The following is a 20,308-nucleotide window of genomic DNA, read 5'->3' on the forward strand; positions in this document are numbered from 1 at the left end:
GTTCTGTAAACTAACAATTCAGTCCCAAAAGTCTCAACAATATAAGTCCCAAATTTTTGGTTCGAAGAGAAGAGCATTTGTTCGAAGAAAAGTTGGTGAACGGATGAAACAATGTGTGATGAAAAATACCTGAAAGAATGATTTGACCTCTCCAACACCCGATCTTGAAATTTTACGGGATGAATTAGACAAAAATGTCTGAAAATTAATGCTCAAGAGTGAAAAAGAAAGGTGGCAAAAACACAAAAGTGAGTGGCACAAAATAGAATTTCAAAATTTAATAGCTTGTTAAGATAAGTACCTCTTAAACTAAGCTACCATTAAATGGTGCATCGCTTTTAAAAAAAAAAAGGCAGAAAAGTAATAAAAAAACTCATTGCAGATGCAGGAGCGGGTTTAGCGGGTAAGGCTTGTTGACGCTTCGACTAGCATCTTTTTTGGTAAACACTTTTTAATTAAAAAGCTTTCTAATTTTAAAAAAATACATTCTTCAATTTTATTTTGTGATTTTTTGGGTGTAAATTAGCTATATCTAAGGAATTTTTATAAGTCAAGTCCCCATCTTGCTTGTTTTTTACCGGCTTCCGAATTTAAGAAATATTTGTAAAGGTAAGTTTCCACTCATCCGTTTTTTCTACGGGATAGGGATGGGAAAATTAATTACTTGAGCATGCGCAGTGATTAACTTTCAAAATTAAATTACAAACTGCGCACGCTCACGTGATTAATTTTTTCTTCCCTTTCCCTTTCCCGTAACAAAAATGGATGAATGGAAACTCACCTTAAAGTGGATTCTAATTTTGTTATCGGTAGCGTAATTTCGGACCATATTAGATGAGCCCACTGATCTCTATAATAACTGGATAGCGCATCTCTAATATCAAAATTGACGCCAAAATCGCCATATTGGAAAGCCCCAGAACGCTGAAATCTGATATGTGTATTTAAAGCGATAAGCCGAAAAACAGAACTTAAAGCTTACGGGATTTAAATTTTTGGGGCTTTCCAATATGGCGATTTTGGCCTCAAAAAATTAGAAGTTTTGCTCGGAGTTACGCTATTCAGTTATTATAGAGATCAGTGGATGCGCCTAACCTGGCCCGTTTATTTGGCTGACGAGATTTCGAAATCGTACAAATTCTTATTAAATTGTTTCCTTTTTATCCTCCGGTAACGTAACTTCAGGTCAAGTTAGGCAAAACATTTTTGCACCTAACTTGGCCCGTTAAATCGGCAAAAGAGAGTCCAAAAAATTATTAAGTTCATTTAACTCAATGATATATTATATATACTAGATGTCTAACTTGCGGGATTTTATTGGACGAAAAGTGAAGCCGCTTTTTTGTTTACAAATTTAATCCGCCATTTGTAATAAAGGCAAAAGATATATCCAACGTGCGAAATAAAAGTTAAAAGTGCATGTTTTTGCCCGAATTAGAATTGGCTTCCACGGCTTCACTTTTCGGATCGAAGTTAGACATCTAGTATATATAATATGGCATTGATTTAACTAGAGGTTTTTTTTTCATCGTTCGGTAGCGTAACTTAAGGCCTAGTAGACTCCCTCCCCCGCCCTTCTTTATAACTAGAAGCGTTAGAAGCATTTCTTGACTAACTTCTTTAAAAAGCTAAACCCGCGTCTGAGATGATGCTTTATAATTCAATAATTATACTTTTTAAACATAGTTTGCAATGTGTTTTTTTTTATTACTTTTATTATCAAACGTTAAAACAATATTGTTTAAACGGTGATGAGTCTTTGTTATCTATAAATCCTTGCAGCAAAGATAAGTTGTTTCAAAAAATATTTCAAAAGAACTGAATTTTTTAGATCTTAAAATTAAATCCTTGAACTTCGCCACCGACAACAAATTTCGAATCTTTTAAAATTCCGATAGTTAACCGCTAAGCTCTCAAAAATGCGTCGTACATTATTAATTGCCGTAGTAAATAACAGTTTCTTCAACTTAGTTTAACGCTATTAAACTTTTCATTTGATAAATAATTTTAAAAGGCATGTTTTTCTGAAGATTTATCATTCCTGAAAACAATTTTTTAAGTGTTTTTTATCTTTATCGAGAAATGGAGTTATTGTTAAAAGATCAATTGGATGTTTCTACAAGTCATGGAACATGCCAAATACATTTATGTGTTGGTAGCGTTACCAAGTTGAAAGAGCCTGTTGATGTCCTAGTTATCTCTGCTTTTCCAGGTAGATATTTTTTTGACACATATTTTTGTTTCTTCACCAATAACTAAGGATTTCGGTTTTTTATTCATGGAATGTTATTATTTTTTATAGTAAAGTTTCTAAGAAGATCAAGGTTAAAAAAAATTAAAAAAAGTAAACCAAAATTTTTACTGAATTATTATGAATAGCTAACCAATATTAATTAGAAAAAAATTAAACCTCTGCATCAAAGGTTGTTTAAAACAATCAATTTTTGGTTGTTACAACTGCATGAGTTATGGAGATTTTAAGGAATTATCAGCTCCTATTAATAGTTTGAATCAAGCAATATATATTTTTTTAATTTCTTCAATTTTACTTTTTTTGTAGCTGTTTTAACTATAGTCAAGCAATAAATAGTGGAAAAAAGTATTTCACTATTTATTGTTTGGCTTTAGTTATATAGGTATTGCTCCAAAAATCATTTAAAGTTTTCTATGGAGATGAGGAATCACTGTTCAAGGTTCTTAGATAAAATAAAAAAATTTCATTTCATATATTTTCTTTTCTTTTTTTTTAATTTTGATTTGATTTGATTTAATTTTTTTTCCTTTAAAACTTCTCTAAAAAATTGCTTTCCTTTAACCAGGTGCTGGCAGAGTAGTTCTATAATCCCTGAAAAAAAAAAAATTTTAATTGAACCAGTTATCTTGATCAGTAAATCATGCTATAACACTCACTCAGGAATATTTCTAAGGCTCTGATAGATAGCTCAAGTAGTTTTTGGTTGTCATTGAATTAGTTGTATAAGGTAATCATAGATCTCAAATATTTGAGCTCATATTGTAAGGTAAACAGAGAATTCTGTGATTCTTTGTCATTAAATTTTAGCTCAACAGTCAACTATGATAACATGATAACTATATATAAAATAGAGTAGCTTCTTTACCAGTTGTATTTGAAAAATGTGAGCACCCCCATAAACTTAATTGTTTGTGTCAAAATAGTTTCTAGTTAGTCAAATTCTAACATCTCTGCTTAGTCAAGTTCTATTAAGTCTTCTACCTCAGGATACCATATATTGTCCCAGAGCAAAATTTTATAAATGCAAGAGGCATATCTAATCCATTTCCAAAAGTAGTTATAGTCAGATGTTACATTTAGCCTCTGCCACTATCATTTATTATTTTACAATCTAATTGTAGTGTCAGTGACATCTGCTGAAAAATATTCCCTTATCTTCATGACATCTTTGGCATAGGTTCTCTTTAAAGGTGGCTTGATTTTGCTTTAGACAAATTATTTTTCTGTTTGCTTTTAACTAATTAGAGTGCTTTCAGTATTTTTATCATCATTATAATTCATGCTTTCCCTTAGAACATGTTGCAGACTATGTAGTAAAACATGTGGAATTGTTTTAAGCTATACTATTAACATATAATGTATGTGATATTTTTCTTTTAAAAATTGCATGCTGTATAATTACAAAAATTGCATATTTAGAGAAAAACAAGTATCACTTAGTTATTTATAAAAATGAAAAATGTATATCTATCATATAATATATTTATGGCCATGTTCAGGTGATTATACTCCAACATCTACATCTGTCATTGGTGCATTGCATCGTGATTTAAACATAAGTATTCGCAATTTATCAAAAGATAAAGAAGAGGATCTTCGGAGTCAATTTTCATGTTGGTGGTCTAAACCATTTCCATCTGAGCTTAAGTTACCTATGAAAAGAGTATTGTGCTTTGAAGGAAGCTTTAAACAAAAATCTAATCCATCAACAACTATTGGAGAAGTATTTAGATCACTTATTGCATTATGCAAAAATCAAGATATCAAAGTCGTAATGCCACTATTAGCTACTGGAGATCAGGTCTGTTTTTATATTAAGTATAAATAAAAGTTTATAAACAGTAGAACAAATTATTTGTAATTACAAAGTAGTTTTAAAAGTAAAAAGTTATAGTAAACTGTTTCTTAAAAAAAAGTTCTGCTCCAGTACTTTTTTGGATAACCTCTTGAAGTAATCACAGCTTGACAGTAACATGGAATTGAGTTGGTGTGCATATTTCTATTGATTTCTTCATCAACATACTTGATCATGTTGATTAAGTTGAACTTGCTAATATGTTTATTTTCAGCTAATATTTGGAGATTAAAATGATTCAATCAGGCTTAAAATGATTCTATCAGGCTTAATTCTTTTTGCCACTCCAAAAGTTAGTTGTTGTTTAAGATGTGTGTTTCCAATCATTATCCTGTTATAAAATCTATCCTTTCACTTGTTGCTTCTTTTGCATGAGGTATCATAATTTCTTTGATTATATTTCTATACACCACTTGATCAATTATGCCTTCTATACAATTTAATGGATTGAATCTTAACTGACTTTTGAGCAATAAATCATACTTATGATTGAACATCATACTTGTGATTGAACATCATAAGTTTGATTTATTGCTCAAAAGCACTTTTGATAAGACCAGTGGTATTTTAAAAACTCAATGGAGGTTTCTAGTTTTTTAAAATATCAAGTAGCCAGTGCTGGGCAAAATACTTTTTAAAAGTATTTGAAATAAAAATAAAATAGTCTACCTAAAAAGTATTTGAAATGAAAATAAAAATAAAATACAAGGAAAGTATTTCAAATAAAAATACATTATAAAACTATTTTAAATACAAAATACAAAATACTGTAACAACTCGAATCGTACATCACAACTTTATTGACATAATTTAACCTTTAAAACAACATTTATTGGCCTTTAAAAGTAACAGTTTTTCGAATGTTGCATCACTAAGACAGTTCCTTCATGGCGTCTGAATTTGTCCAGCGGTGCTAAATAACCGCTCAACAGGTGCGGATGAAGGTAAGGTCATATTGTACCTCACAAATACGTGTTTTATAACTTCATATTTTGCCAAGATTTTAAAATCCGTACCAGAGTCGCTTAAGTACGATAAACATTTGTTGTTGACTGTTGTTTGTTCTGCAATGTTAATTTCGCTAAACGAGAAAAAATCATCACTCATGCCACTGCCACCAGCTGATTGAGTACCTGGAAGTGGGTCAGGGTCAGAAATAGTATTAGCTCTGTCCAACAACTGTTGTTGCTGAGACTTAGCTGCACGAACGAAGAGATCACGACAGAAATCTTTTTTATCAACCAGAACCCATCTCATTTTGAAGTAGGGATGCGATACTGCTGCAACTATCCTGCTGGCATTATGTTCAGAAAATGATAGATGAACCTCAAATCTTGTTTTCAAGCTTGTAAGCATAGATTCTGCAAATTTCTTAGCATGCGTCAGTGATTTCTGCTGCAGGTCCTGCAACTTCTGCTGTACAGTGTGCAGCGTCGGAAATACATCGCCAAAGTACACATTATCACCTTGTAACCTGTCAATGGCAACAGCAATAGGAGCCATTATCATTACATACTCTTCTAGACATTCTAACTCCTTCTTTTTGAACTTTGGCAACTTCAAAACGTCGCATATTTCTCCAAGCTTATCTTGCAACTGGAGAATGCATTTCAATGCATCATACCGGGAGTTCCATCATGTAGGGACTGGTATCAGTATTGCCCTTGCGATGATTTTTTTCACAGCATCCGATGCCTTGGAACTTCTATGAAGCAAATTCCAAATGCTGGTACACTTGGCCAATGCAGCTCGATAAAGACGTTTGAAATTAGCATCAGAATCACATGCTTTATCTGCATCAGTAGTTGATGTGAGGCTGAGAGAGTGACTATTGCAAGCTTCATGGTGAGGCAGAACAACTTCAGTATCTTCATCCGTGTCTTTGCTAACTGGTAAATTTAGGACTGCAGTCATGTCCACTATTTCAACATCATTGTCGGAATTTTCTGCTTCATCATCATCACCAGTTCCTGTTTCCTGAACTTGTTCTTCAGCAGTTGCAGAGATCCCTGAAACAGATGCAGTACTGCTAGTATCTACAAAATATTCTCGGAAGGCTTTGCTGAAGTTAGAGGCATTATCTGTTACTGTTGCTGTAATTTTTTCCACGTGTAACCCATAATCATTATGAATTTTTGAGATCATTGCAGCCACTGAGTCGTAAGTATGACTTCCAACAAAACGTTGACAGGAAAGAGCAACAGATATGCGTGATACTGAGCATTCAGTACTAATATCAATATAGTGAGCTGTCATTCCTAAGTAGCTCTTTTGGTTCACTGACCAAATGTCAGCTGTTGTACAAACAAATGGTACTTTACTAAAGACTGTTCTTTTATCATCAGGCATTTTTTGCAAATGGGCGTTTAATCGCTTGCCTAATGTTTTGCGACAAGGTATACTGACATTGCGATTGAGTCCGTGGATCAAATTTTTGAACGCCAGCTTTTCCACTGTGATCAAGGGGCGCATTTCCTGCACAACGTAGTCAGCAATAAGCTTGTCAACTTCATCCTGTGAAATGGATGTTTGATTTCGAGGCATAATATGCATTTGTTTCAACTTCTTAGAAGCAGGACCAGATTCGACAGAAGGTCCACCTCCAACTCCAGACTCCATCTCAGCTACTGAGCGCTTACGCTGTTTTGCAGCTGAAACCTTGTGCTGCTTGTATTCCTCGATTCGCTTTTTCCCATGAGCATTCTGCAACAACAACAACAACAGTCAATTAACCCAGATTATTGCATTTATTTGTGTTATGTTAAAGCATTAGCGTTTGTCTGTGTTGCTTTATGAGTTTATTGTTTTTAATGTTTAGTGCGCAATATAATATAGTGTTTTTGTAGTTATATACATACCTGAAGATGTTGAGTAAAATTAGAAGTTGCTTTCAGTGAACCACTGTAGGTTTTTTTGCCAACACATAACATACACTGTGCAATAATTTTAACATCCCCTGTAGTTTTACTTTTAGATATAATTTTGAAAAATTTTCCATCAAGTATGGCAGGGACGGCTTGTTCACTCTCAGCATTTTCATTTTCTACAATTTCAGTTGTCTCCCTCTCTTCTGCCATTTTGAATTTTTGGTAGATTGGTTCCCTCTAATATAGTAATTAAATAACAAATTACCATTACCAAGGGCGGTCCAAGGCAGCTCAATCCAGCCAAAGAACTTTTTGTAGTTGCGTCATTGTGTAATTCATTGTGCACAATGAATATGTAGTTCAATGACTATATATGGCTCGTTGTGCATAAGTCATTGTGCACAATGAATTAAGAAATGATATTTAAATTGTAAAAGCGAATGAACGTCAGGATGAAATACATAACGTATATAGAATGTAGTCGTCTTAATATTACACTTTTGGAAACCAAGTTTTAATTAATTTGCTGTTGGTGGAAAAGTATTTTGTATTTTGTGTTTTAAACAAAATAAAAAATAGCCTTGAAAAGTATTTGAAATTAAATTGAAAATACTAATGAATAAAAGCATTTCAAATAAAAATAAAAATAATACAAAAGTATTTTAAATAGTATTTTAAATACTTTCATTTAAAATACTTTTTAAAATACTCAACACTGCAAGTAGCTTTTTTTGCAGATTGTCTTCTAAAATAAATTTGTACTAAGAAGTCATAGTTTGAAGGTTTATACACTGGATTTTGTGTTGATATTAATCATGTTTCTGAATTTAGGTCAACAGCATTATTCCTAATATCAACCTTAGAAAGACTGATAATTTTTCTGTTAGCTCTGTAATATTGAGTCTTCATATTAAGACTGTCATTGGTTTCAGTTGCTAAGTTTTTCACAAGTAAACAGATTGCAGATTTTGGCACAAATTGAATTGAATTTTTCTAATATATGACTTTTCAGTTAACTGCTTGAACAGTCACGTTTTTCATTTCAAGTTTCAATTTCTTCATCTTTCCCTTTGAAAAATTTTTGTAAAATATATTTAAATTTTTTGCCAAAAACAGTTTGCAAACAGTCTTGAATTAGTCATTTAACTGAATTGCAAACAACTGAATTAACCTATTAATCAAAGGCTGTTTATAAACCTTTGGCCATATACTTTGCTATTAGTATTGACCATTTTATTAAATAAAATATTTTAAAATAATTTTTATATTAAAATTATGTAATGATAGTTTGTAGAGTTTAAATAGAATCTGAATGAGTATAGTTATCATTCTGTGTTTTTGTTCTTTAACCAAAATCCAATAATTCAATTTTTTTTTTATTTATTTGTAAAAAATTTATGCATCAGCAATATATGATATGTTTTGCATCATTAACAATTCTTATGTTATATGTATGAGATTTAGAAATTTGGCACTGACATTAATAATATTATACCATCTTCAGACTCAGTATTTATTGGACTCATGGTCTGGGGTGTTGATCACTTAGTCAAAAGTTTTCTGTCCCAAATACACTAGTAATTTTTCATTTGATAGCTAGTTACTACCAGAAACTAGTTGACATTATGCCAAATCAGTACATCATTAACTAATGATGAGGAACTTGGACTTCTTTTGCATCCATAAATACTCAATAGAGAAACTTTAGCTTATCAGAATTAGAACCTGGTTTCTAAATAGCTAACCTTTTTAATTAAAAACCATACTCTTTCACAAAAGTACCATTGTAAAAAAACCATCATATAAAGACTTTATTATTTTTAGTTTAGAAGGCATTTTCTTCAAAAAAAAACAAAAAAATATTGATTTGTCATTTAAGAAATATAATTTCAGTAAATTTCCTTATTCATTTAACTTAAGTGACCTACTTTTGGAGAAAAAAAATTTCTCACAAATTTAGGGACCCTGATATATTCAATTTTGAATTACCCTTAAGAACAGCTTTTATAAGCTAGTTTTCATACCTAGTTTGCATTTTAACAACTATCCTAATAAATATACCAATTTATTTTCTTGTAGTCATACAGTAAAGATTTTATGATGGAGCTGTTAATTGATGCATCCATACACTGGATGCAAGTTGGTCTTCCATTAAAGTTACTCAAGATTGTTCTTTTTACTCAAAATGTAAACAAGCTTGATGCAGCAACATTGAAATTGTGCACATTCTTCACTGTACAAAAAGAAAAATGGTTATCAAACTGGACAATATGTGTACCTTGCACGGTCAGGAGTAATTATCTATTGTCTTCATATAAGATAAAGTACTTGTAGCAAGACTTGAAATTTTACCATTTTATTTTTGAAATATCATTATAGAAATCACTTTATAATCCTGCAAGTTGATTAAAAAATTATTCACTAGCCTTAAACTGACTTGGCAACAACTGATTTTTCAACATAGCTAAATTTTGTTATGAACAAACAACTAATTTTAATTCTCTGCTATTCAACTGTTACCACCAAAATATTTCCAGTTACCACCAAACAGTTAAAAAATTTCTTAATATTGGTAGAACAGGCTTACAGCATTATTACAGTATGTTGTTTTATTTATTGTTTCATTGCATATTAAGACTAAGATATAAAGGTAAACAACCATATTCTTAATTCTAAAAAATATACTGGATTAATTTGGCAACAAGGCCTGACTTTTTCTTTTTTCTAATTAGTTCAAATTTGGGGAGTGAAGTTTTTTGCAACAAGACTGGTATTTAAAAAATATCTTGATATTTTCTAAATATGTGTCTTGTTAAAATCTGATTGGTTTTGATGGTAATCAGTAATTCTAGGGGTTCTCTATCATGGATCTTAAAAATCAGTACTTTTAGGGATTCTCTATCACGGATCTAGTTAATGACTTATGTTAGCTATCATTTAATATTAAAAATGATATGATTAATGTTAAAAAATGGCCAAATAATGTTACCATACAATGTTGCTTTTTTTTTGTTAAAAAACTTACTCACCTTGAATGACCTTTAGATATTGTTTAATCAAGGTGAAGTTTTTATGAAGTATCCTTAGATCATAAATAAATAATTTGGGTTGTGAGATTGAATAATGTAAATATGCTGTAAATAGTATTTTACATCTAAAATTGCTATGTAGAGTGTTAATATTTTATTTGATAAAATGTAAAAAAATTCTTATTTTAATTACTTTTAATCAAAATGCACTCATTATGAGTTCAAAAATAACTTAAAACTAAATCACCCTAAATTGATTAGGAAACCAGCTGATCTTTAATTTTGCAGCATCCTGAACTGATTTGATAATCACTGTAAAGGAAAATACATAGAATAGAGTCTTAAAAATAATTTCAATAGATAATCAGAGGATAATTTAACCATCTTAAATTACTTTGGTGAATTATCAAGTTTCTTTAACAGTATTATATATATAGTTTTAAAATAACAAGAAATAGAATATTTCTCAAATTGTAGTTTTTCGAAGTTATTTTTCTCTAAGAAACATATTAAGTTTATCATTTTACTTTAAATCTAAAGTTTGTCTATAGAAAAATCATTTTAAAAACCAGTTACTTTAATAATGACTCATTAAGAGTTTTTGTTTTTTTAGTCAGATTGACATATTTGTCAGCTTTAGATTATGACCTTTTTTTTGATTTTTCAGTCAGATTTAGATTATGACATATATTTGTCTCACAGTGATGAAGATCAACATCTTGCAGAAAGAATTGTTGATATGTTACATAAACTAAAGAATGGTATTCGCATATACAAGTTTCATCAAGTGTTAGATAATGAGAAATCATGGCAAGAGGAAATTTATAAGGTACAATAATAAGGAAATCTTTAGCACTATAATAGTTAGTTTATTTGATATTATAATAGACAATCATATGGTACTATAATAAGATTTAAGTGCTGGTGGATGAATTAATGTTTTTTAAATCTATATATATTGGTGTACAGGTAATGGTGAAATGTTCACGTGTCCTAGCATTGCTTACTCTTAATTATCTACAAAACAGTTCATGTATTGAACAATATAACATTGCCTTATGTTGCTCAAGGAATATGAATCGTGATTATTTGGCTCCATTGTACATTTCAGAGATCCCTTGTTTACCAACATATATGACTTTAATTCAATATGTTGATTGCAGGTAACTTTTATTTCAGTTTTGTCTTTATTGATTTAATTTAGGTTACTTTTGAATTTTTAATTATCCCCCTGGAAAAAATTGTCAAAATTTATGATAATTAAATGGCATTTTTATCTCAAGGCATAAATATGTATAGAAATCAATCCAAAGTTAGTTTTTTAAAAACCATGGACCATAGCAAATTGCTACAAAAAAGGGAATCATTCATCGACCAAGCCTCAATGTAAGCTCCAGGCTGGCACCATCTAAAATAGCAATTCTTTTCTCAGCAACTGTAGTTTTAACTCTTCTGACAATTTTTCTTTTAGAATCATCACCAACATCTTTAATGTCTCTATAATATCTTCTCTAAGCAACACTTTTAAATAATGTTTTCTCTAAGCAACACTCTTAATAATGTCTTCTCTAAGTAACACTCTTAAAAAGATTCTTCTCTAAGCAGTACTCTTAAATGATGATTAAATAATAATCAGATAGCTAATACAATTAGATAACAACCTTTTTTTACAACCAAATTTTTTACCTTATCAAATTTTTATAACCTTCTTTTACAAAAATTTGATAAGGTAAAAAATTTTGAACTAATGATTTTGATAATTTAATGTTTATGCCAGATTTGTTTTTAACTAGAAAAAAAAGGTTCCTAACTTAGACCTGAATGAAAGAGTAGCAATCCGTTTCTCTTGTATTAATTGATTTTTTTTTTTCCATTCTTAGGTTTGTATATCTCTTTATTTGTAGATGATGTTAAGCTTACTTATGCAAGGAATTGAGAATCTTTTGATAGATTATTTCAGATTCTGATTTACAATTTATTATTTAATTTATTTAATTTCTTATTTTCTAAAACTATCATCAGCTCTGCTTTCTCTTTTTCTTTCTCTCTTTTTCTAATTAGAATGTACAAAAAATTTGTCTATTTCTTTAGATTTTTTCTATCTGGTTTTTATCTTAAATAAATTGAAAGACTTCCCTCTTTATTTAATCATTTTGGTACAAAAATATTAGATAATCTGTGGTATATGTTTGAAAAATTTAAAATTGATTTTTTTCCATGGAAGAAATATTTGAATATTGAGCAAGTTAGAATATTCTCTCCCTGAAATAAAAAAAATTAGTTTTATATATTTCTATATACTGTTTTTTTTTCCTCCCGCACAAATTTTACTGAGTTGAGTGCTAAAGAAAAAATTAATAAAACCTGATTTTCTTCAAACTTTCAACATTTCAGTGTCACACAATTGTAATCTCCAATTTGCAATTCACTCTTTTCACAATCTATTATTTTTGCATTGTGCTTTAAAGGGCAAGCCACTATATTCTTGGGTGATTTAACATTGGTTGGTGATTTAAGGTACTGGTAGTATCTGAGCACATTTCCTGCAGTATGAAGGTGGTTGGGAAGAATCCCAGTAATTGGATATTTCAAAAGAATTAGCATTCTTTGTGGATTCTTTGTGGATTCTTTTGTTTCTTTTCTTGTTATCTCTTTTTGAATAAATTATTTAAGAATAATGTTAAAAATTAATTCTATATTCAAACAAAATTAATTAAATTCAATGGTTATTTTGAATCATTTAAAGTTATTTATTACAAGATTGATTACAAAACTATGAGTAAACAAATGCATAGTAGAACATTACATTTATGTAAAGCTACATTTGGATTGTAGGAAACTTCCTAAATTGGAAGAACAGCTGAAATTTTACTTTTTTAATTTTTTTTTTAAGGATTAAGAAGTTTCAAACTAAGAGTTGAAATTTAGATCAAACTTACAACAGTTATTTGTAAAGCATTCCACTAATGAATTTGTTCTCATCAAAAGGGTGAATTTCAGTAATGGTACCTTTTAGAAAATCATAAAATTTTCTAAAATCTCTCTTTGTGTCATTTTGATAAAAACCACCTTCCCACATGATAGAAGCTTAGCAAATATAATAAAAACCACCTTCTGACATGATAGAATTTTAGCAAACTTGAGACCTACAGGCTAACAAAAAAAGAGACCTACAGGCTTTTATCAAAAATTAATTCAAATAAAAGTAAGAATGTAGTTTGCTATGCTACATAGGGGGAATTGTCACATACAAATACAACAACTGTTAACAGTCATACAACTATTGTTAACTACACCTTATAAGAATAAATCTTATTTTAAGTTTATGGTAGAATGTTGATGGTAGAAGTTTAACAAATTTGCCCTTTTTGAAGTATTTTTAATTTTTACACTATGTTTTTAAGAATTAAATATTAAAAAAGTTACCATTAGGATATAATGAAATAAAGAAAAAATGCTTCAGATTGTTTTTAAATTTTTTGTGGGCTGTGTAACTTTTACTGGTCATGCAATGTTATATTTATTGTCACTTAGCGGATTATAATATCACTCTATAGTAACTCTAAAGCTTTCATGCATCAAAGAAAATTTGAAAAGTAATTTTAGTGAAAATCAGTTAAAACTATAATTATATTTGTAAATTTGTACATCTATATATATATATATATATATATATATATATATATATATATATATATATATATATATATATATATATATATAGTGCTTTATTTTTTTTTTTTTACTAATATTAAGGGTTATTATACAAAAATAAAAGAGGGTGAGCAAATTCTCTTTAGACCATCAGATATTGAAAAAATCAAAAATGCATGTAGATCCGTGTTTGTCTCGACTGTGAAAAAAGTACCTACTCAGTTTGATAAAACTAAATATGTCACGTCTACATATGATGTGTTTGTATCATATGCTCATAAGGATTTCAAAATATTAAGTGAAATTGTTCGTTTGATAAAAAAACAAAGGCAATCTTGGAATATTTTTGTTGATCAGTCAGGACTGCAAGCTGGAACAGCATGGCAAACAAAATTGTACTCAAGCATAGGTTTTCTTTGATTTGTAAATGATTCATATTCAGTAGCGTTCAAAAAAATGAGACTTATTTTTTAATTAAACTTTGGTTTGTTACTTTGAAGTTTACTCTTAGAAATTGATCAAGTTTTTATGGTAGGTAGTTGTTAAAACGATTTGTTGATTGACATTGTTTTCTCAGTTTTTATTGTGAAATACCATAGACATAAAGAGTTACATCAAATTTTAATGGTAGATTTCAACAAAAAATGATAAAAGAAGAGAAGGTCTCATCGCTTTCACCGCTACTTTGTATGTATGTATGTATGTATGTATGTATGTATGTATGTATGTATGTATGTATGTATGTATGTATGTATGTATGTTTGTATGTATGTATGTATGTATGTATGTATGTATGTATGTATGTATGTATGTATGTATGTATGTATGTATGTATGTATGTATGCATGTATGTATGTATGTGTATGTATTATAGTATAGATTTTTTTATTTCAAGGCAAAGTGCATTATCATAATTTCCAAATTTTGTTCTTGCTTTTAGAAAAATCAAAGTTTGTTATTGCTTTACTTTCTTCAAATTATTTTGGATCAAAAGTTTGTCAGGAGGAGTATAATTTGGCAAAAGCTCTAAATGACGATCCAAACTATTCAACACGATTAGTTTCTATAAGTATTGAAAACGTTGGTATTTGGCCGCCTTGGTGTGCACCTGCCACTTATAAAGTGATGGAAAATAAACTATCAATTAAAATGACACAAATCATAGAGAGAATGGAATTTCTTGATAGTAAATATTTTTAGAAGTTCATTGAAGCAACTTGTGTATTTATATTTTAAAACATATTTTATTCATTTGTTTGCATTTGTTTAGATACATATCATCTTAGCGTTCTTCCAATAAAAGAAATTACAAGTATGTGGCGACAAGAGTATGCTTCTCAAAATTTTCCTATTGTACCGGGAAATAACTTTCTAAAACATTTCTCTTTATTAGAAACTGAAAGTGTGCTTGATATGGAATGCCATGTTTTTCTGAGCTATCATTTAAATGATAGTCTATTTGCTGAGAAACTTAAGTTTGAGTTAGTAAAATATCTCCCTAAAGTTCAAATTTCGCTGCCTGTTAGTGGCATGCTTCGATTTGATTTGATCGATAAAGCGAGAATAATAGTGCCACTTTTGTCCCACCATTATATTGGTTCCAGTGAGCTTATGGAAGAATATAATATTGCCTTGTGTCGTCATCGGTCATCGGTTAATTTGGTCTTATGTCCATTGATTGTTGGGAAATTACCCAATTGCCCAGCATATCCACATATTTCATTTGCTTTATTTTCAATTGATGATGAAATATGGCAAAAAGATAATGACCCAGTTGTATATTGTTTGAAAACAGCTGCCATTCTTATCGGAAACATACTTCTTGCTTCGCCTCAAGTCGACTGTTCGTTTAAAACACTTTATAGCATGACTGAGCTAGAAGAGTGGCGAAAACATTTTCATCGAAATAAAACCGCCGACTCCTTATCACCAAATTTTAATCCACTTGTTTATAGATCATTACTAAGAGAACATAAAATCGAAATCTTATGGAAATTTAATTCTAATGAAAACCCATTCAAAACTGAAGAAGATTTTGGTAAGAGAGCTGTTGGCAATGAGGGTTTGTCTCTTTATCAAAATCTTCATCAGAGTGCTTGTTTGTCTACTAATGAAGCTCTAACAATAAAAAATGTTGACATCGACGAATGTTTTGTTGGTTTAGCTGAAAATAGTTCAGCCATTTATCAAAATGATTCTCACAAACAGTTCTCTGATGCACATATGGAAGACAAGATTTTAAATGATTTAACTCCTAGAGATTACAATGATCTTCTCAATAAGAGCCTAGTTATTAACGATGAAGATCTACTCCACAATGGTGTACCAATCCAAGAATCTAATGATATAACAGATTATAAAAATGACTTAACTGATGTTTTTAAGTCTCTTCCGAATGCAAATATTGTTTTTAATGACGGCAATAATTGTCAGAGAAAAAAGTCAAAAATCAGTAAGTTGTGTACATTGCAATAATTTAATAAAATATAAGATATAATTTAATGTTTTTTATTTACTGTGGATGTGAAAAATGTTTTCTATATATTGATACTGTTTTTTTGTTGTTTTTTTTTGAAAAAATGATTGAAGAAACATAAATTTAGATAATTATTAATCAAGTTTTTTATGATTGAAAAATGATTTTTATGAATTAAAAAAAATGATCGAAGAAATATAAATTTAGATGTTAATCAAGTTTTTTATGACGAAAACTTTTTTATAGTTGTTTTTCTTCTTATTCATTAAAAGTAAAAGTTATCGTTATTTTTAAGAATTAAAAAACGGAATAATAATAGAATTACAAAATAAAACAAAATTACTTCTTAATAGAGAAATGTCGATTAGTCAACATCAGTGACGTAGGCAGGACTTCGTAATAAAGGAAAGGTTGGGGGAGGAATTGTTAGGAAAACCTCAAGTTAATATAGACAACTATTCTGCTATGTTCGTTAAGTTTCTATCGTTTTTTAGGATGAGAGCATAAACTAAAAAGATTTGGGTCACTTATCTGAAAATTTCGTTTTTCAGTGGGGAAGTGGAATGAAATAAAATTTAATGAGTTTTTACACTCCATCTCTGGTACTTTCTCTCATCTACTACACAATTTCATATATGTTTGTTAGGATAAAGTTCATAAAACATCCGCAGAATTATAAGGGATGTCTGTACACTGCTGTTAATCGCTACTCTCTACTTGTGACCAAGCACGAGAGCAAAATTTCTTTTTTCTGCTTTTGTTTAAGTTCTTCCTTCTGTATCTTTAAAATGCAGAAGTTTAGATGCTGGATATAGCTCCACCGTTTTTTTAGTAATTTGTCTGACGTGTGGGAATTCCGGCGATATACTTTACAAAAACAACTCTCTTGACTTATAGGAGTAAAAAGTTCATAACCTAATAACATCACACCGTCAAGTATACCAAACATAAAACAAAAAATCTATTGGCAGATAAAAGCTTATTGATACGATGACCTCGAAAAAATACGGTTTGTGGTCCGAATCCCCTAATACTATCGCATAAAAACTATCCATGTGTTTTACTGAAAGTTCTTTCGTACGCTAGATTTGCGTATTGAATTTTGGGTTTGTTTTGTAAATTCAACACCAACTTTTAGTAGGTATATTCTTTTTTCGCATGTGAGCAGTCAAACATTTTTTTAAAAATTTAAACCGAAAAACTTAATTGCTTCACAAGTTCTTTAGCTGATACTTTAAAACTACTAAAATCGTTAAAGAAATTATTCTTCTAAAAAAAAAAAATTTATTCTTTTATTCAAACAGAAATCTCCTTTTTTTTTACTTTTTTAAGAGGAATAGGGGGAGGAAGTGGTTTAAACAGTTTGTATAAAACTCGTAAAAAGGTTTTTTTTCGTTTATTGATTTTTTTCTTTGTTTTATGTCTGGAGAAAAGATTTCTTATGTATTTTTTTTAATGGAGAATATTGTTGCACTAAATTAATTTTCTTTAAAATAAGAAAATTGTTTAATAACAATGTAAAGTAATTATATAGAAATATTTTATGGTTTAATGTAACAGTTTTCAAAAGAAACATTTTTCCTTTTTCCCAAATGCATACTTAAATTTTATAAAAGCGTTCCAAATATAGCCGTTTAAATAAAGTATAACTCTATATCTTTCAAAATTAAATGCTCTTGCTAGTTAATAGGGTGGGTTTTATTGAAGCAGCTCAACAAATCAAAAATGGAAACCACGTTAAGGCGCGATTTACCAAGTTGTATTTAAGTTTGCACATTCTCTTTTGAAAAAGTTACTAGTGGACACATTAGTTATCAACACTTTTTTAATTACTCTAACTACATTTTACCACTAATTGAAGCAATGATAAAATCTGCAATGTATACCATAATTTGAAGGAGGGGGTATTATATTGAAAAAATAAGTTTTTCATTTAGAAATATGGGAGGATCGTCTTCTCTTGTTTTTCTTGGACTCTTTTTTTATTTTATTGGAATACCTACTAATGCTGGACTAAATCAATTGTGCAATTTTATTAATCGTTATGTTAAAACAAAAGGCCTTCAGTGTCTTTCTTATGACGATTATGGTTGCTGGTGTGGAGTTGGGGGTTCAGGGATTCCTGTTGATGAAACCGACAAATGCTGCCAAACTCACGATTTTTGTTACGATGCAATAATTGCAACAAAAGGTTGCAATCCATATTTGGTTCAGTACAAAAAATTGAATGACACTTGTGGTGAGTTAATTTTGTGTTGAGAAAGAAAAATTTCTTTTTTTAGTTAAGTAGTATACTCTTAGAAAATGGAGTGTTATATATAGAAACATAAGGACTGGCAGATTATGGCGAAAGAGTGTTAGTTGTTTTCCTGATTTTCCGGAAAATTCTTTTTTTAACTTTTCTAACACGCAGTGTTAGAATGTTTACAACTAAAGGGACAGGCAGCATTAAAAGCGAAAAGAGCATAAATACGTGGGCGCCCACGCATTACAACTATTAGTGCATCATACTTTAACTTTTTCACTCAAAGAATTTCTTCCAGGAAAGTATTGCGCAGGTAATACTTGAAGATTTCAGTAAATGTAAATAACCTGACGTTAAAAAAAGAATTTTCCGGAAAATCAGGAAAACAACTAACACTCTTTCGCCATAATCTGCCAGCCCCCATGTTTCTATATATAACACTCCATTTTCTAAGAGTATACTACTTAACTAAAAAAAAAATTTTTCTTTTTTTTTTATCTCATTTCCTTTCTTTTCCTTCAGGCCCCATCTTGTTTGCCAGTAAAATCTACTCTAATCAAAATCATGATATAAAAAAAAAAAACATTTATCAAAAAGTTGTTAGAAAACTTCTCTAGATAAGATTTTTTCAATTAGACTATACTCTGAGCAGCAATCATTATACTTCACACTATCATGGACCTCCAACCGTCTTGTTGTTAATAAAATGATTGGTTCGACAGTTGGTCACAGAAATAAATTTAACATGTTTTCATAAAAAAAGAGACGTACAAAAGCACTCTTAAGAATGTTGGTGAAACAAGATACTCTTAAAGCCTTGAAGTTATCCTTTACCATTTCCTTGTTAGTTTCCGAGAGATCTTTGAACATCTATGTAGATCTCATGGGATTCTTGACTCTAACTGGTTTTTCTAACCTTATGACGCTTACACTAATCTTATCAAACCTCTTCTAGACTTTTCCTACGATTAATTTTTTTTTCCTACCATGGTTTTTAAAATACATTTAACTCGTTTTACAATTATATTACTTTTTTTTTTAGCGGATAGTCTTGAAACGTGCGAACGTCACATATGTGATTGTGATCAAAAGTTCGCTATTTGTCTTAGCAAGTCAAAGCACCAATGGCGATATTGGGGACATCGCTTTTGGCCTGGAAACTGCAAAAACTAAGCTTCATTTCAAGGCAGCCCTTGTAAATAATATTTTTAAAATACAGGAAATCTTTACAACTTTTTTTTTTCTTTTTTGTAAATATTTTTTGTTGCAGACATAAAAGAAAAATCAGATAGTTAAACTTTTCGGAACTTTCTTTAATTATGAATTATTGTGTAAAAAATTCATGACGAAAAAAAAAAAATTTACAAATTAAGTTTTATGGTTTCAAATAGAAGTTTTTTAAAAATGTCGCTGGTTTTGAAAATGAATTTCTTAGCAATGTCTCTCTTCCAATAAACAACTTAAAATAAATAGTATTTTAGTGTTGTATTTACTTTTAGAAATTTATTAAAATTCTTATATTTTAATGTTAGAAAAGTATTTCAAATTTAATCTTGTTAAATAAAAATGCTGTTAGAATTTCTTGATATCCGCAAGAATATCTTGATATCTGCTAAAATACTAAGATATCTGCAAAAATATCTAGATATCTTGATATCAGGAAATAGAAGTTTTTAGATTCTCCTTGATTTTCTTTTATAATTGATGCACAAAGCATTATGGTCGCCAAAATATCTCATATCAAAATATTTTTTCCACTATTTTTTACAATCAAAGTTTATGCATCTTCCCTTCAAAAATTTAGGTAATCATTTTTAGAATCAAACGATAGAGGTTAATGAAGTCTATCAATAGTTAATTAAAACAAGTTCTAAAGTAGAACTCGATTTAAAAATGAACAATGTTTTAAAAGAAAATACTCAGACATA

General features: G+C 29.7%; 2 protein-coding genes across 11 annotated transcripts; both read left to right on the forward strand.

The window, feature by feature from the left end:
* Nucleotides 1-1,926: 1,926 nt before the first annotated feature.
* On the forward strand, nt 1,927-17,142 carry LOC145193920 (uncharacterized). Of its 8 annotated transcripts, none has more exons than XM_090068978.1 (9): nt 1,933-2,212; nt 3,754-4,055; nt 9,056-9,262; nt 10,673-10,834; nt 10,975-11,168; nt 13,806-14,068; nt 14,600-14,845; nt 14,930-16,111; nt 17,033-17,142. In XM_090068978.1, exons 1-9 carry the CDS (start codon nt 2,083-2,085, stop codon nt 17,047-17,049), a joined length of 2,703 nt encoding a protein of 900 aa, XP_089925104.1. In that variant the 5' UTR covers nt 1,933-2,082; the 3' UTR covers nt 17,050-17,142. The 8 variants fall into 8 exon arrangements, 5 of the variants coding, with proteins under 5 accessions (XP_089925103.1, XP_089925104.1, XP_089925102.1 ...); XM_090068976.1 differs by lacking the exon at nt 17,033-17,142 and adding an exon at nt 16,489-16,946; XM_090068977.1 differs by lacking the exon at nt 17,033-17,142 and having other exon boundaries at nt 1,927-2,212; nt 14,930-16,269.
* LOC145194168 (basic phospholipase A2 nigroxin B-like) lies at nt 17,078-19,612 on the forward strand. Of its 3 annotated transcripts, none has more exons than XM_090068981.1 (3): nt 17,078-17,276; nt 18,073-18,374; nt 19,423-19,612. In XM_090068981.1, the coding sequence occupies exons 2-3, from the start codon at nt 18,077-18,079 to the stop codon at nt 19,551-19,553; spliced, it is 429 nt and encodes a 142-aa protein (XP_089925107.1). In that variant the 5' UTR covers nt 17,078-17,276; nt 18,073-18,076; the 3' UTR covers nt 19,554-19,612. The 3 variants fall into 3 exon arrangements, with proteins under 3 accessions (XP_089925107.1, XP_089925110.1, XP_089925109.1); XM_090068984.1 differs by having other exon boundaries at nt 17,185-17,272; XM_090068983.1 differs by lacking the exon at nt 17,078-17,276 and having other exon boundaries at nt 17,883-18,374.
* The last annotated feature ends 696 nt before the right edge of the window (nt 19,613-20,308 follow it).

Source organism: Hydra viridissima, unplaced genomic scaffold (assembly GCF_058129835.1).
Source record: "Hydra viridissima isolate aposymbiotic clone 2 unplaced genomic scaffold, HvirCarnegie_v1 scaffold_12, whole genome shotgun sequence".
In the NCBI taxonomy this organism is placed as follows: Eukaryota; Metazoa; Cnidaria; class Hydrozoa; order Anthoathecata; family Hydridae; genus Hydra; species Hydra viridissima.